A 17,365-nucleotide genomic window follows, 5' to 3' on the forward strand; every position below is an offset into this window, starting at 1 on the left:
CGAAGACCACCTCCCTCTCTCAGCGCCTCGAGTTCTGCTATAAAAGGAGGAGATAAATATATATTTTTTTATAAATAAAACAACGATTGGATACTATAGGGATGTTACGTCATGTCTGTAGGGCTCTAATAATGTTGAAAAGTCTATTTAGAGAAATAAATAAGGGATTCACTTATCACGGCCGGTTCAAGGACAAATGAAGTGTGATAAGTGAGGGGCTACAGTGTAACTACAATAACAATTGTAGGGTTCATTCATTCATTATCATTTTAGTTAGCATGATTAAAAATGGCAGACCTTCCGCAGTATCACAGTCATTAAAAAACATGAACGCGATCCTAAATGGCAAATCACACTACTTGTCCTTTAGCTTCCTTCCCGCTTCTTAATGAAAGAGCTGGAGTTGAATTCCAATTCCATTTCTGACTCCTGATTAATGAGGGCAGGAAGTGAAGAATGGCAGCGCCAACAAATGAAGCAGAAACTGCTGCAAATCAAAAATATAAAAACCACCCAGAGCTACAGTCAACCTGCCGCCGGCCACTTTTAACAACGGAACTCATTTTTCAGGGGTGTCAATCAGCTCCCGCGGCCCGCCGCCGCCGCTTCTGTTTTCTCATTTCAACAAAGCGTGAAGCCTTGCCTTTTATTTTTACCGTTTGTTTCGCCTGCAAAACGCAGACGGTTAAGCCGCTATCATCCCATTTACAGCCATTAGAAGACTTAGCACAAATCATCAGTTGTATTATTCGCCGTCCGGCAGCGCTTTCTGAAATGATAACACAATAATAACGGCGTAGTTAGCCTTGTTTATACCACACACACTCCCGTGCTTATGTCACAACCACCAGCATATGTCATTTGGGGTTTTTTTCTCAGCTGCGTGGGAGGATGGAGTGTTAATTCACACCATGCTTTTTCTCATCTCTCCTTTCCGCAGGCACAAATAGACAAATTGGCGGTTTTTCCAGTGCGATGCGAAAGCTATTATTGCGGGCTGCCATGGCAAAACATGCATAAAAATCCAAGGGGGAAGCCTGGTATGGAATAGTGAGGAAAGGCAGACGTCCACATATTCACCAAGGTAATGAAAACAGTCAAACCTCGGCTTCCTAACGCCTTCATATGATTCCCTTTGCGGGAAAACATTCTCCTTTTCATTTTTGTCCACTGCCTGGATTATCGTACAATATTGCTCTTTGGGAACAAAGTCAATGAAAACAGAGGTACCGCTCTGTGGGGAACATGGCTGTTTCCTCCAAGGAAATGATTTTTTACCCAGCATCCTAATGAGGACAAGCGGCATAGAAAATGGACGGAAGGTTTATAAAAGGATTTTAAAATGAAGCACGAAAATGCAATCTACAATCAATTGACCTTAAAGATGCTAAAACCAATCCACTATATGTCAGGATAGTCGTCCTTCGCTATATTGCAGTATATTGCTATATCGCTATATTCGCACCCTCACTATATCACTTAATAATTTAATAATAATTATTTATAATTCATAAAAAAATGAGCGCTGTTTTGTGGCCGATGAGTCAAAAATATTTAAGACAATTTGGTCTTGAGACTAGCTAGTCAGCCAGCAGAGCCTACATAGTGAAAAAAGGCTATCCTCTCAGTCAGTGTGGAAGTGGTAAGTTTTTGGACTTCTTGGTCAGTCTTCCCCAATCCGTTTTAGACACTTTAAGATTAGAATAAGTAAATTGGCAAGTCTAACTAGTTAGCTCGCTAGCTTCCCATGCTAGTGGTGGCTGTTCTATGTCCCTGTGGTGATCCAGTCGCCCGCGCATTGTGATGTAAACAAAGAATAATACTGCATCCCTGATGAAGATACTGTACAGTTTACAGATGAAAAATGGAAGTTGGACCTGAAAGAACATGAAGATGTGACAAAAATAGCATCGGTTTTCAAGCTTCGCTCAGACGGGTATCAGAAACGGCAGATTGGTGGTGTGATGTTTCAGCAGGTGCTGCACTGAAGCGGATGTAGGACGCCGTAGTCTTGTTGGATCTTCCTCCTGGGCTGCACTGAAGCGGATGTAGGACGCCGCAGTCCTGTTGGATCTTCCTCCTGGGCGTTCCAGCACAACGTTTGGTTATCGACAGCCGTCGAATGAGAGACGGTGGCGCGGCGGAATGTCGGCGCCTGCAGTCAATCATCAGTGTTTGTGCTAATTTGATACGTGTCATTGCCAAGAGAAGCATCCATGGCTCCTCGACGTTAAGAGGTGACATTCCCATCATTGCTCGGAAAGAAGACGTCAATAAGGGGGAACGTTTTTGCACCTTTTCAGTTTGTGCATCAAGGCCAAACGAGGCAATTCGGCAAGCGTGCCGCCACTTTATGACAAGACGCGCTTCACTCCTGTCGCCGTGGGACGCTCTCAAAGTCATGGCGATAACGCTCGGCGGGATCCCCAGCTGGCTGACGGCCGAACAAACAGCTCCCCGCTCGCTTTATCTCGCCGACATCAGCCGGGCGGCGCGGCCATTAAAATGGCGAGCAGCTGCTGGAGTCGTCCCGGGGGGGGGAGGCTGTGTAAGGGGAGGGGGCGTGCTTCACCTTGGTGCCGGCGGAATAATGTTGATGCTGTGTTTGATTCAGGCGGCGTGGACGCTGTGATTATGCGGCGTCGCCTAACTGCAGTCACATGACCGGGGGAGATTTATAACGATGGGGTGTGCACACGCCGCGCTCGGAATACTGATGTCTCCGGGGTTATCTGTCACATATCATTTCCGTATTGACACGTTTACACTTTGTGTGATCCTTTTCCACAACACAAACACTTTCTTGCTATCTTGCCATCTTTAGGAACAAGCCGTAATCCTGTTGTCGCCACGGAAACCTTCAGGAGCAGTAAAAATCCTCGCTTGGCTTTATCTCAAAGCTCCCCGAGATTTTTTTTTTTTTGCCGTCTGATAAGGCTTCAAACTCGGCGCTGTTATTCAAATCGACCTCCGTGTTCATGTTCATTCTTTGCGACCAGCGGCGGCTCCTTCTCTCCGCCTGCATGTCAATTAAGTCCTCAGCGTTTGACTTTTCGTATTAAATTGAGCAACATTAGCTACACCTGCTACGGGGATCATCAAGCCTGGTTCGTGAGTCTGTGTTGGGAAGCCAGCATACGCTAGGCCGCCTTGCTCCTTCCTGGTTGAGGATTTTCAAAATAATCTAATCGGTGTGGTAAGGTACGCATGGGGACCACACAAGCAGAAACAAAGCAGCAGTCTACAAAATGTCGATTATGTAACATGTAAGGTTACTTTTACAGTCACCGACGATGTGAAAGACACCATGTGGCGGTGAGATCAACATGGACACCACCTTCTTGTTTTGCCGTGAGTTATTTTTGGAATTCAATAGGAGTTCCGTGCCTCAAGTGTCTGCATTTATTTTGATCACGGCTGAAATGGAGCCAAATAAAGTGATAAAAAAAAGCATTACTAAATTCAAGAAGTAACTCATGGCAAAACTGGAAGGTGGTTTCTCTGCTGATCTGGCTGCCACATCGTGTCTTTATCAACAATGACGTTGACAATGAAGAAAATGTGTCATTAATATGCCCGTAGAACTGTTTTAGGCATGGAAAACTACGATTGTAAAACTATTGTGTAACATTTTTGTGTGTTGTGTTGTGTTGTGTTAGCAAGCCAACCGGCCGCTAACAAGGAAGTTTGACAACAGCATGACAAGACGGCACCAGGGCGAACAAGGCTTTACAGCACCCGATGCTACGGAAGACGCCTCATGAGGTACAAGTGGGGGTTCTTTTATGAAAATAACCGTTAAAGTCGTTGAAAGGCAGCCGCAAATTCACCGATTTATCATCTCAAACTAGACGCGCTAAAGTTTTATCCCGCGTAACGACAGCGCAGAACCAACACTCCATTTAGCGGCTAATTGCGGAAAGGAAACATAAAAACGGGGGCCAAGTTAGTCGGCGCTGGAATAATTCCAAAAAGTAAAGCGGCTCAGGTGATAATGAGGCCAAATGATCAGCTGATGATGTGTTGTCGTCTTCCACTCCGCGTCTCGCTGCAGTGAAGCGAAAACAAATAGCGAGAGATCGGCGCTGTGAACAGCACATCAATGAGGGGATCAAAGCCCTGCGAGGTCTTCTTGGCACTTGGAAAAACAAATACAATCCTGACTAGAAATAACAATATGCTCAGAAACCGCCTGGAATGCTGAGTAGCGGTCACGGTCACGGCACGGCAACCACCAGATACCGCCGTACATACGGGACGCCGCGCTGAGTGGCCGTCAGCCACACCTGAGTGAATGGACGGGTGCTGAAACTGGACATTATTATGATAGTAACAAGACTAAGTGACTAAGTGACTCAGGCACCTGAAACAAGACCCTGAACCTGACCCACACCAACGTTCCTTTGAGGTTCCACGCTAACGTGCTCCAAATGAACCAGACTTCATAGCGCCGAGACTCCCATGCCGTGTAAATGAGTGGAAATGAGTGTGCATGAACTCCATTTCCACTCCAGCGGTGTTACATAACGCTATTGGCTCCTGCTGCACAGCAGATGTCGGCGTCCAGATGCGTTTAAGAGCGCTTTGTTCTCTCCGAGGCTTGTTGGACCGCGATGGATTACGGGCTTGGTGGGCACAAACGGGCCGGGGGGGAGCCATCTCCTGCTCGGCAACATACGGAGAACAGAGGTCGCGATCACAGGAACGAGGCCCAACAATCACGGCGCTCATCACCGTGTCTGATCCTCCGCTAACTGGAGAGCCAATCACGGGGGGCCGTAACAATGAAGGACGGCACGACTGAAGACGGAGCACCTCGTTACCCGTTCCTGTCTGCGCGGCGTGATGGCCGACGGCTGTTTCTGCCGGACACAAAATAACGGCCATAATTCCCCCCCCGGTTGGGTCTCCCGCAGCCACGCTGGTGTTGTTTGTGCTGCTGTTTATTTATTGCACCAATAGCTGCATCCACGCCGCCGCCGCCGCAGAGAGGGGAGAAATATGAGTGTGGTGCTCGCAGGTAATTGGGAGGCTTTTCAGGCGTGCGGAACAAATCGTTTGGCAGGCGGGCCACACAAACAAAAGCGAGGACGGACCGACGGCGGGGATTTTTATGATTAGGCATTTCTAATGGCGTTAATAGAGGAAAACCCATGCAGCTTTTGTTATCACAAAAATAAAGACAGATCTTCAAGTGGATAAGCACGGTTCAGAACCCTTGCAGATATAATGACAAGGCAATTTACGGGAGTAAATCACCAAACTAAACGCTAAAAGGTTGTACACTTGTATGCTAATGGCTTCAACGATGGATGCTCCAGTTTGACGTGGAATGGTCTTTCCAGGAGACGCAGGATGATGAAGAGTTTAGCCAAAGGCAGGAATGTCGGGAAAACTTAGACATCACTTTCATGCAAGCCAAGCTGTCCGAACAAAAGATTGATAGCTGGGCTTTGTGTTGCAGAATATAAAAGAATATATCTATTTTATATTACAAATGAATTAATGTAATAATTCAATGCATCTTATTTTTTAATACCATGCCGAGGGCCAATAAAAAATGAGCCGCAGGCCAAAAATGGACACCCCTGCCTGAAGGACTAGCTATGAGAGCTACGTTGCTAACAGCCACATAATGCTAGCTTAGCCTTGCCGCTGAAGAAAAACACTTACTGGAGTTGATTGACGGACAGTACGCTGGCAGAGCTCCAGGCTTTCATTTTAAGATGTGTAGCGAAGCCTGCTATTTTCTCACTAGGCTGTAACCCTGCACTCGCCCCAACTTAGTAGATGCTACGCATCACGTGCAACAATCTGGACAGGAGCTACTGCACGTGCTAACATATTTGAACCGCCGCATAATGCTAGGTTAGCCTAGCTGCTGAAGAAAAACATGATCAGACTTCCGGCTGATTGACGGACAGTACGCTGGCAGGCTTTCATTTCGAGATGTGTAGCGAAGCCTACTTTCTTACTCAGCTGTAACCCGACGAAATAGACGTTGCAACAGCGAAACATCAAGAAATGAGACCGCAGGACACAAACGTGATCAACACTAGCATAGCTCTGCTAACGAACGCAGTTCCCTCAACTGGGCTCATAAATTCCCAGACATGAAAAGGTCAGGTTAGCATAATCAGGAAGCCGTGCCGCACCGCCCCCTTGCTCGTGACGATGGAAACGCAACAGGAAATGGACGTACTGCTGATCCATCCAGCGTTTGGGTCGTGAACTTGAAAATCTTTGCTGAAGAGGTCCCCGACGGTCACCTTCCCCTTGAGGGCGAGTCGGTCATCTTCGCCTGCAAACAAAGAAAAGACGAGGATGATGAGGATGAATACGTGTTGGCCAAAGACGGTGGGAGAGCATACGAGCTAAATAGAAGCAGTCAGCTTTCATTCCACCAGCAGACGGCGGGTCACTCTTCATTTCATCTTCATTTCATCCATCAATGCTCCCGACATCATCATCATCATCATCTCCTGTGGCTCATTTTTCCCTCCGTGGACGCTGGAGGACGTGATTAACATGTGGCTGCTTTCAAACTTATTGGAACTTATTTCCTGGTGTGAAAACATCCAGCAAGACAAAGCCTTTCTTTTTTCTTTTTTTTTTACAGATGAAAGCCGGGAGATGTGTCAGCGAGATGTGTCATCTTGTGGGTGAGGCAACGTCTCTAAAGTCTGAAGATGAGACGGACAAAACATCTCAGCTGATTCAGGTTCAAAACACAAAACAGACATTTTACAGCAACTGTTAGCGAACCAAAAGAGTTGGTTTGTGTCTTTCACGTGACACTAATTCCTGTATTTGACTCCAAGGTACCTTTTCCTGATGCAAACACGCAAAAGTCAAGTCAACCTGTCTAAGATATATGAAATATCAAAGCTTTTTCATCATTAGACAATGATCAATGACTGATGGCGGCCATCTTTTCCAACCAATCTTGCTCAAACATGGCCGCTACGGGCGTGGACCATATTTAGTAGTGATTCATCCGAATGTCATAGCTTCATCTTCTCAGCCAGCGTGTTGAGCTGTGTGGGGATCAAACATTAGAGTTCAGTAACAGCGCCACCGTGTGGTGCATTTGGGAAACACAGCAGGGTTGCATTCATTCATTCATTCATTCATTTTTGTGCGCTTATCCTCACCAGGGTCACGGTGGGGGGTGCTGGAGCCTATCCCAGCTGTCTTGGGGCGAGAGGCTGGGTACACCCCTGGACTGGTGGCCAGCCAATCACAGGGCACATATAGACAAACAACCATTCACACTCACATTCATACCTATGGGCAATTTGGAGTGGCTAATTAACCTAGCGTGTTTTTGGAATGTGGGAGGAGCATGAGTGAATGTCGTCACATATTTTCACCCTTAAGTGCGCTGCAAACAAACGGACCCCCGAAACGCCAAGAGCTGCAGTCATAGCGCCTAAATTTCAGATTTTGGTACATTTTTTACATTTGCAGACTTAGCTTGTTAGCTTCCATCGCTAGTCACCAATGGCAACCGGACAAAAAAAGGGCTGGCTTCCGGATCTGAATGACTTTTATTGCAACTGTTGATCTGAAATCATAGGGGAGCGTCAACGTCAAGATAGCAGGAGGGTATAGAGGGGGAGGAGCGAGACATGTGTCGAACCGAATTCGACACATGAACTCCAGCTGAGGACGCTTGCATTTTGATTGGCAGCTCAAAAAAACAAAAAGTCAAAGATTTTTTCAAATAATCTTTTAGAATTTGAAGCTGATATCAGTTCCTCTTGAGCGTTGACACAAAGACGACAATAAAAAGTCCCACGACTGAATGGCGCCGTGTTTTGTCATACGGCGGCAAACAGACGGACGCGCCCCAGCTAATCCTCACGTCCTCGCCGGCGTCTCAACGTGAAGACAAACACCTTCTGACGCCAGCTGCTGTCTGCCTCCAAACCATCGACAGCGTCAGGCGGCGAGGTTCAAAAGGATAAATGCTTATTTTACACTCACTTACGATAACCAGATGTACGGATTCAAACGCTGACTCGGACGGAACAGATGACGTTATCTACATTTTGTCCTAAATATAAATAGCTCCAGGCAAATCCCCCAAGTTCTCTGCTTAACGTGGTGCCATTGAAGGTGTCAGCAGTTTATATATGCTAATGCAGGCCGACCTCCTTTCAATACCACAGAGAGAGAGAGAGAGCGAGACGCCATCGAGCGGCCCACCTGGCAACTTTGAAAGACGCCTCAAGTGTCTTAATGTGACAAAGACAAAGACAAGGAAGCATGCAGGGGGTCAGCGGCGTAATGAAGACCACCTCGGGCGCTAATGGACTACATTACGGAGAGAACCTCACTGATGCCGTATTATAGGCGCCTATTTGTGGGACAATAAAACAGAAATACGGTTCCTCCATCCACCCATCATCTTCTGTTTCGTCCAGCGGATCCCGAGGCCTTCCCAGGCACGTTGAGGGACATACTGTTGTCCCTCCAACAAGTCTTTCCTTTAGGCTTCCTACTGGGCGGACGAGGCATCCTCAAATGGCAGAGTCACCTCCTCTACGGCAGAGCAGCGGTGCTCCACCATGTTCCTCCTGCTTCTGACCTTATCCTCGGAGGAAGGAGCCCAACTCATTTTGGCCGCTTGTACTCCCCGTCTACCCAAAACTCATGACCACAGTTGAGGGTAGGAAGGAACGTAGACCGATGAGTGAATTGAGAGCGGCAAATGATTCCGACATGGAAAATGTTGATGTTTCAAATGTTGAGGAAGGAAACGCTCAAACTGTCCTTGGAGGAAGAAAGAATTTTCATCAAATTGTCCGTAGACTTCCCGCCAGGATCAGGTAAAAGACCCGAGGACTCAGACACATGTTGTGTCCTTGCCAGGAATCCATCAAGCCGTATCACACAAACATGCTGGCGCTAACTGGCTCGGCGTGCCCGTTAAACATCGCCAAGGTCGTTTATACATCAAGGTCAAACTTGGACGGGAAATAAAAAGTGCTACAGGGAGATGATGACAGATGTGGACTTTTACGAGTGACCCCCCCCCCGCCGAAAGGACGTAGGCATTCCTTGCATCGTTTGTGCCGCCATTGATTGGCAAGCTAATGGACACGTCCGTGCATGACAATAACGGGCGTGTGCGGCTCGTGCGGCGTGTACGTCCTGCGTGGCGTTTACCTGGTGTCAACAGGATGACAGAGGTGACGATCAGCGAGCAGATGACCAGAATGACAAGGAGGGCGATCGCTATTCCCTTCCAGTTCCTCTGCGGCGGGTTGCTGCCCACCAGCTCCTGCGGGAAGGAGAGAGAGAGAAAGAGAGAGAGTGATGCATTGTGGGAGTCAATCAGGGTGCAATTTGCACGGCGTTGAAGACGGGATGACAGAAAATTGAAAGGAGCAGTGTGTGGGACATGAGAAATGCGACATCGTAGCTGGTGATGTGACGAGATGGGTGGGGGGGGCACAGAATGCATTTGAAGGAGAAAGAGGAGGAGGAATGAATTCTCCTAATGATCCTCGAACACAACCTGTGACACATCTGTGCATTGAACGCCTCACAGCAAAGGCGTGTAACAACCTTGAGGACGCTGCGTTCGCTTACTTCATAACAATCCAGCCTGTTCTCCACTGTTTACTTAGCCTTCGTACAACCTGGCATGGTATTAACCGGCTTCGGGGGAGGATTGGCCGTCAATTCCATTTCAACCATTCCCGGTTTTCCATTCCTCATTTTAATTCCAATGATTCTCCAGTGCAGTGCTTTTAAGAGGCAGGGTGATAAAAGTTTGCATGTTTTAAACGAGGATGCCAACCGGAGTCTGATCTTCTCAATAAAGTCTTTAAAAGATAGGAACTTTATCAACTCGCTATGAATTTCAAACGGATATTTATTCATATCACGATATGAATATTCAACCTTTAACTTCAGTACAAATGTTAGGAAGTTTCTTTTCGTTTATTTTGGAAAAGTAGCATACTTAGTTTGCTGCCTGGAAGTCGGAGGGAGACGCTTTTATTTTGTTAACACAAGTAAACAGGCAGTGCTGCACGGCGGACGAGTGGTTAGCGCAGATTTCGAGACCAAGGTTCAATTCCACCCTCGGCCATCTCTGTGTGGAGTTTGCATGCGTGGGTTTTCTCCGGGTACTCCGGTTTCCTCCCACATTCCAAAAACATGCTAGGTTAATTAGCGACTCCAAATTGTCCATAGGTATGAATGTGAGTGTGAATGGTTGTTTGTCTATATGTGCCCTGTGATTGGCTGGCCCCGCCTCTCGCCCGAGGACAGCTGGGATAGGCTCCAGCACCCCCGCGACCCTCGTGAGGATAAGCGGTAGAAAATGAATGAATGAATGAATGAAAAAGTAAACAGGCACTATTATTTTGATTCTTTTTCTTATTTCTTTCATCAAAACTGCTTGGAAAGGATTTCAAAATGGCTGCTATGACGGTTGCCGTGTTCCCGTGGAAGCGCCGAGTGCAATCACGGCTGTCCCAAACAGCGCTTTTAGAGCGTAACGCTATCCTTTGGAGCGTAACGCCCAACCCTAGCATGCATTCATTGGTACGTCCTAAAAACCCTGAGGACTTATTTTCCACAGTAAGGGCGCCACCGCCATCAGCTGAGATCACGTGACGATTTCAATTGGCGGGAAAAAGGCCCAACCCTCAGTGGAGTGGAGCATGATTAACTTCCTAATTAGTTTGGAGAAGATAGAGAAGAGAGCGAAACAGGACACTAATGAGAACACGCTAAGGCTGTAATGAAGCCGAGTGTCTGGGCTAGCAAGCGGACCTCCGGGTGACCCTCGCCCCCCCCCTCCACCTCCCTAGCCTCCGCACCTTAATTGAAAAAGGGCCCAAGGCATCGTTAGGCGGCAGAAACGGATCACATGCATTCATCAAGTCAGAAGCTTGTTATGATTAAAAGGCAGCAGAACACAAAAGGAGCCATTAGCGTACTGTGATGCTAGCTGGGCTATAAATAGCACGACGCATCCGAGCTCCCGTTGGCTCGTTCTGTCGTACTTTGGCGTGCTAGCCGTGTTCGTGACATTTGCTTTGGCAGAGATGCTAGCATGCGACGTTTAGCTTCCTGGCGGCCATGTTTTCCCAACCAATCTGGCTCATATTTGACACAGGTGGGTACCAAATTCCATGGTGGTTCAGCATGTGGCGCGTGTGTCGGAGAAGTAACGGCGGCATCAGTGGGGGTGTGGGGCGGTTCCTGTGAGTCAGGACTCGCTTGCCAATGTCCACTTGGCGTTTGTGTGCGCTTCTGTCAGGCTTGTTTGACGAGTGAGTGGATGGTTGAAGTCCATTAGCGGGCTGCCGGCGCAGCGACTAAATCACACGGAAGCGCGACGCCACAGTTGACAGTTTGTGTTTTGTCACAATAGAAGCAGAAGAGCGAGCGCTAGACTTTCTATCTCCAGTCTGACACGGCCGTGAGCGCTCGGCGCCCGACTCTCACGAGGTTCCGCAGGCGGGCAAATCTCTTTGTCATTCTCGACACATTCATCTTCCTTTACAAAGCCGGAACAATGCGGAACCGTTTCTGTCCGTTTCATCACATTTCCCGTGGCGAGAGAAGCGACGCGTCGGCAAATGCGATCCGCCCAAGCGCCGCCGATCCGCCTTCATCATTTTACATTAAACACGGGCCGAGTCGGAGCGTGACGCGTAACGTGCACGCGGTGATGAATTGCTCGATAAAGCTTTGCGCCTCACTGTGTGGACGGAAGCTTCGACACCAGCGTGTACCAACCTTTGTCTTGTGTACCCCCCAGGATTACCCCCCCTCACTCATCGGAAGCGGATAAAAGTCAAAGTGGTGTTTCTGTGGGCGTGGCCTGAAAGCCACTCAAGAATTTAACGATCAACAAAAAGCCATGTGGGCCCCCGACCCGCAGTTTGGCCAACCCTGTGTGAGCGTAAAGGAAGCGGAGAGAAAGAGGCGGTTCCTCATGATTGCTATTCAGGGCGCGTCTTGGCGGCGTGGTGAACGTGAAGAATTGAAAAGCGACTTTTCTCTTGTTCTTATCGTCCGTCGCCTTCGTTCCGTGACGCGGCCATCATCTCGCCGCTCCTGGATAAAAAAAAAAAATAAATTGCCATCATGGAAACGATGCGCACTTCCTGGAAAACGAGATGCGGTGGCGCCGTTTCCGGGAATGGGGGGGGGGGGTCGTAAGAAAGAAAGAAAAAAAAAAAAAGCCATCCCCCTCGCTGATGTTTGCTGAGGCTAATGTATTCTGGCCCTGCTGCTTTTTATCGCCTCCTCAGACAAAATATGAACATTGGCGTGGAAAGAATAGACTCTCCGCCTCTTATCGCCGCCATTATGTTTGACTGAAGTGCTCTCCGGGTGAAAAAACCCTGATAGTTATGAGAAGTCATTTCCTTTCCTGGGGTGAATAAATAAACAGACAAACTTATCTCACGCCTGCGCTGCATAGGAAGTCTCATGAAAGGGGAGGGGGGAAGGGGGGGGGGGGTTGCGGTGCTCCAGGAAGAAGGAAGTAGATGAGGAGTCCGGAGGACCTTGAAGGTTCCATCAAAGCCTGGAGACGTGTGAATAATGTAGCATCATGTGGGGCTCGCTTTTTGTACGTGCTGGACTCACACTGGGTTTCCACGGCAACCGGGTCAAACACATCCCCCCCCCCCCCCCAGCTGACTTCCTGTTATGCTGCCGGTGTGTTCCAAACATTCTTACGTCAAATTCTGAGGAAAAATGTGAGTTTTTCCATGGAGAGTCTGAGCCCGACCTTCCGCCATAATTAGCCTCATTTGCACAAATAACCTGAATTAAATATCAAGCAAGTCCTTGGACCTCTGCCAAGGTTACATGTCTAATATTATTCATTACTAACAACTTTATTTGTAATATCTACATTTCAGGCATCTCAGCATTTAGACCTTCTTCACTAACCTTTTCACTTTTTCATTCATCTATTCAATTTCATTATCATTTTGCCTATTATTTATTACATTATTTATTTATTGACTATTGCACTTTATTTTGGTTTCTCATAATACTTCAATATTATAAATTCATGCTACTAAAATGACATTTTCCCTCATAATATACTGTAAAACACACACACGTATATATGTGTATGCACATACGTACATATACTATACATACTGTATACACACATGTACATATATATATATATATATGTATAGACACACACATATATATATATATATATATATATATACACACATGTATATACTGTACATGTATACACATACATATATACTGCACATACTGTATACACACACATGTGTATATATACTGTACATGTATACACATATACATATATACTGTACATACTGTATACACATATACATATATACTGTACATACTGTATACACACATATACGCATACATATACATTACATATACACACATACTGTATACTGTACATATAGACAGGTACAGTATATGTATACAGTATATACACGTTGACATACTAGAATACTAAGCCATCCTGATTTGTTTTGTTTTTCTACTGCCTTCCCAGACCCCACTGCCACCACGAGAAGCCCCCACCCCGTCCAGCGGCAAGACCAGAGCCCCCAAGGTCAACAGCGTGAGGGTCAGCCAGGACGATGTGCACGCGGCCTGAGTCTCACCGAGTCTGCAAAGTTAGCGTGGCGATCTTCCGTCAACACCAAAGTACCCGCGACGGTGCGTCAATACCTGGTGAAGAAAACGAGGTTTTTGCTCGATAGCGTCCGCCAGTTACTCCAGGGGGGAATGTGTCGATCGTGCTTTGTCAGTTCATCAGCCGATAACGCCACGGAAGCGGCGGTGAATCCTTAATTAAAGCGTTATCCGCTGGGAATGACGACAGTTATCATTTCATGAGGAAGCAAGCAGAGAAATGCACTATGGATTTTTCCACGCGTTACACTGCGGGCCATTGTTATGGGGGGGTGGGGGGGGGGTGACTGCCAACAATGAGTGTAGTGACTAATAAAAGCAGCAAGCCCAAGAACAAACAATACTCCACCGCGCAGCATGAAATGAGTCAAAGTGACAGACAGGCAACCCCTACTGTGGTACTTGGTATTTTCCAGATAAACCCTTAAAGCTGGAGTGACTTGAAAGTTCTCATACAGCTCTACAAAACAAACCACTAACTTCAGCGTGTTTCGCCCAATCACAGTGGAATTGGGTACTCACCCTTGGAGGCCTGACACGTGTCAAACGTGCCAAAAGTGTCATAGCATGGAAGAGCGAGGTTCCACTGTACATGAGATAAGTCGATGAATGAGGAAATTGGAGTTGTTTATTAGGAACCAAGCGGAGTTTATTTAATAGGAAGTTTTTCAAGTAGAAACAAGCCAACTATTCACATCCAAGTTTGTAAATTAACAGCCGGGTGTTTTCTCTGGAATCAAACAGATGCTACTTGATTGGATATTTTTAACTGCAGGTTGAAATATTTGCTTTGAGCCGCCCGTAAGCCGACTGGGAGCCAAAATGTTTCTATTGTTCATTTTCTCTTCCACTTATGAAGCAGTCGAGAGCTTTTGAAGCGCGTTTCCACGACAGCAAAGGAAGTTGTGTGTGTTTTTGCCCGAATGTAATGAAAGCGACGTTAGCGACGCCGGCTAAACTCATGAAGGTTCCAATCAGGGCGGCCGGCCGGCCGGCCGTCTCGGAGCGGCGCGGCGCGGCTTGACCGCCCCGAGGACTCTTATTGCACAATAATAGGACGCCATCGCCAGCAGGTGCCTGAACCCAGCCGCTAATGGAGCAATTATTCTCAAACAAAAAGGTCACCTCAGGCGTGACGACAGGCCCCCGGAAATCAATAAAGCCCCCAATTACGGTGGGACAGGGCGGGCGCTGGGGGGTGGTGGGCCATGTTTCGGTGGCCAGCTGCCAGCCGTCCACGGGCAGATCGGATTTCTCTTCTCTTCATGATGCAGGTCTGCCTCGGTCATCGTGCCCCCCACCCCTTCCTATTCCTCACCGCTTTTACTTTGAAAGCGTAGCCTCACTAAATCCCCAAAGGCCAGCTCTGTCCGACTCTTGGTTTGCTTTTTGTTGCGACACATGAAATCGATGTTCTTGGCTGAGGATTGTTTTCTGCTTGGAAACAAAACAAAAAAAAACAAAAAATGGGCCTCAACTTTTATTCTTGAGACTTCCCTGATGCCGCCCTGACTTCATTACCTGCAATTTGACTGGGCGTGCGTGTGTGCTACATTTAGGCGGCGCTAATTTGGATAAAATGCTCTGCGGGTCGCCTGCTTCAGTGAGCCATTAAGAGTTTAGTGCACGTCGTTGCAGTCAAGGTCAGGACTCAATTCCATTTGTACTTGGCTAAATGTCGTTGTTGGACGCTCAGCCGCGTCTCCTATTGCTTGTTTGCAGATTTTGTTCACTTTGAAACACGGTTATTAATACATAATCAATAATCGAGCCTGTCAGACGCACTCGGGGGCATAAGGATACAATGTTGGCATCTGTGGGAGTGCTTATCCGTGGAAGATAAGACTTTAAGTACAAAAACGGGGATATTTTTATACTGAAAATGCTTTGGAAGACATAATGCAGATATCCTCAAATGCCTTATGGACAATTAGGATAGACGCCCATGCAAAGATGTTGGGCTCAAAGGCACTAAAGTTAAACTTATTATTGTTATTATTATTATTTAGTAAGATCAACTGTCAGCACGGTGGTCGAGTGGTTATCGTGCAGACCTCACAGCTAGGAGACCAGGGTTCAATTCCACCCTCTGGCATCTCTGTGTGGAGTTTTCTCCGGGTACTCCGGTTTCCTCCCACATTCCAAAAACATGCTAGGTTAATTGGCGACTCCAAATTGTCCATAGGTATGAATGTGAGTGTGAATGGTTGTTTGTCTATATGTGCCCTGTGATTGGCTGGCCACCAGTCCAGGGTGTATGCCGCCTCTCGCCCAAAGACAGCTGGGATAGGCTCCAGCACCCCCGCAACCCTCGTGAGGAAAAATGAATGAATGAAGATCAACTGTGTCCGGAAGATCAACACAGTTGGCTTCAACAAACAAATACAGCCACGTTTGGCTCTTGCTGGTACTTGAACACATCATCACCGAGTTGACCCCATCAGCACCATGCGACAGCGCGATCAATACCTCAGCCCGGCCTTCCTCCATCCGTGTTTGTGTTGGACATCGATTCCTAACCCCGTCTCGTGTCCGACCGAGCCGCATCCAGCAGCAGGGCTTCCCTTACATGGCGGCTTAGCTCCTCCCCAACGGAGACAAGCATTTCATTTGAGGTTTAGAGGTCGGCAAGGAGGAGGGCTCCCTCTCGACTGCTCGTCAAACCAGTCAGAAGAATGACTTTTAATTAGGAGATCTGGGCTGGAGGTCAGTGACGGCTGATGCTAAACGTGTGATAAGAATCCTCCTCCCTGGAAGACGACCCGCGAGGCTCGTTGCTCTTCTTCTGAAAGGAGGAGAAGGAGGAGGAAGCCGATATGAGCCACAATGAAGAACACCCCCAGGATCACCAGGAATGAGATCATAAACTCAGCAGCGTGAAGAAGCCCTGCACGCTGGGACGGCTAATCGCTAACGCAGGAGAACAGGCTAAATGAGATCCTCAAGAAGAAGACTGAGGGTTTGATCGTTCACAATAAAGTCCATCGGTGCTGCTGCTTGGAGTGTCCAACGGGCGGCATGGGGGCCATTTTCACTTTTGAGATTTTAGAGGAGATTTTAAGAATACCAAGATTAGATAGTCTTTAATCCTGAAATCCAGGGGGGGTTGGAAAAGAATCGAGCTATTTGGTGATGCATGACGCATCAGGCGTCCTTAGTTCTCCCTCATCTTCGCCTTTTGGACAAATTGTGTGCTTTCAACTTCATGGCAAGACTCCATTTGTGTTGCCAGAACACGGAGCCATGCAGCTCTGTGACGCCATGTTTGGATCATTTCCTCTACAGGTAATCGCAAAATTGGGAGCACTTAAAAACACAGGAGGCATTGTTAAATGGCTTCCCGGAACTCCAAACGGCGTGCCGAGCCAAACGCACAAGCGGCAGTCAAACTTCCTGTGGCGTTTGATGCCTGATGAGGCTGGCTGTGCCAGAAGCAGACGGAAAGGAGCGGAGCATGTGATTCAATTAGTCGCTAGTGAAGACAAACAAGATGGCGACGCAATTAAAAGCATTTAGTGGCTTTAATCTGCGCTTTGCTGCCTGGCGTTGAGTGACAGCATCGCCATGGAAACAAGTCTACGGCTAACGATGCAGAAGAGAGGCACTTTGCGAGGGGCCGATCGGGGGTTGGCGGTGTTAGAAACGGGATTCCCGCCAGCGAGAAGGTGGTGCCGGACGCCACTGGAAACAT

General features: G+C 47.6%; 2 protein-coding genes across 9 annotated transcripts in view; one reads left to right on the forward strand and one right to left on the reverse strand.

Annotated features, from left to right (window-relative positions):
* ggh (gamma-glutamyl hydrolase (conjugase, folylpolygammaglutamyl hydrolase)) overlaps window positions 1-13,938 on the forward strand; it is a 33,638-nt gene extending 19,700 nt beyond the window's left edge. For all 4 annotated transcript variants that reach the window (XR_013627829.1, XR_013627830.1, XR_013627828.1 and 1 more), the window contains 3 exons: window positions 3,660-3,765; window positions 6,620-6,721; window positions 13,532-13,938. The gene's annotated coding sequence lies outside the window, so the exon portion shown is untranslated. The remainder of the gene's footprint in view (window positions 1-3,659; window positions 3,766-6,619; window positions 6,722-13,531) is intronic.
* Window positions 1-17,365, reverse strand: part of LOC131108925 (A-type potassium channel modulatory protein DPP6-like) — an 82,453-nt gene that overhangs the window by 17,109 nt on the left and 47,979 nt on the right. For 4 of the 5 annotated variants that reach the window (XM_078792432.1, XM_058060369.2, XM_058060365.2 and 1 more), the window contains 2 exons: window positions 9,175-9,289; window positions 6,203-6,301 (listed from right to left, as the gene is read on the reverse strand). In XM_078792432.1, the coding sequence (XP_078648558.1) occupies window positions 6,203-6,301; window positions 9,175-9,289 (214 nt within the window). Of the gene's footprint in view, window positions 1-6,202; window positions 6,302-6,371; window positions 6,818-9,174; window positions 9,290-17,365 lie in introns of those variants that run through there. The other variant, XM_058060370.2, reaches the window with a different exon arrangement.

This window comes from Doryrhamphus excisus, linkage group LG7 (genome assembly GCF_037039965.1).
Source record: "Doryrhamphus excisus strain RoL-2023G ecotype Guam linkage group LG7, RoL_Dexc_Guam_v1.1, whole genome shotgun sequence".
Classification (NCBI taxonomy): domain Eukaryota; kingdom Metazoa; phylum Chordata; class Actinopteri; order Syngnathiformes; family Syngnathidae; genus Doryrhamphus; species Doryrhamphus excisus.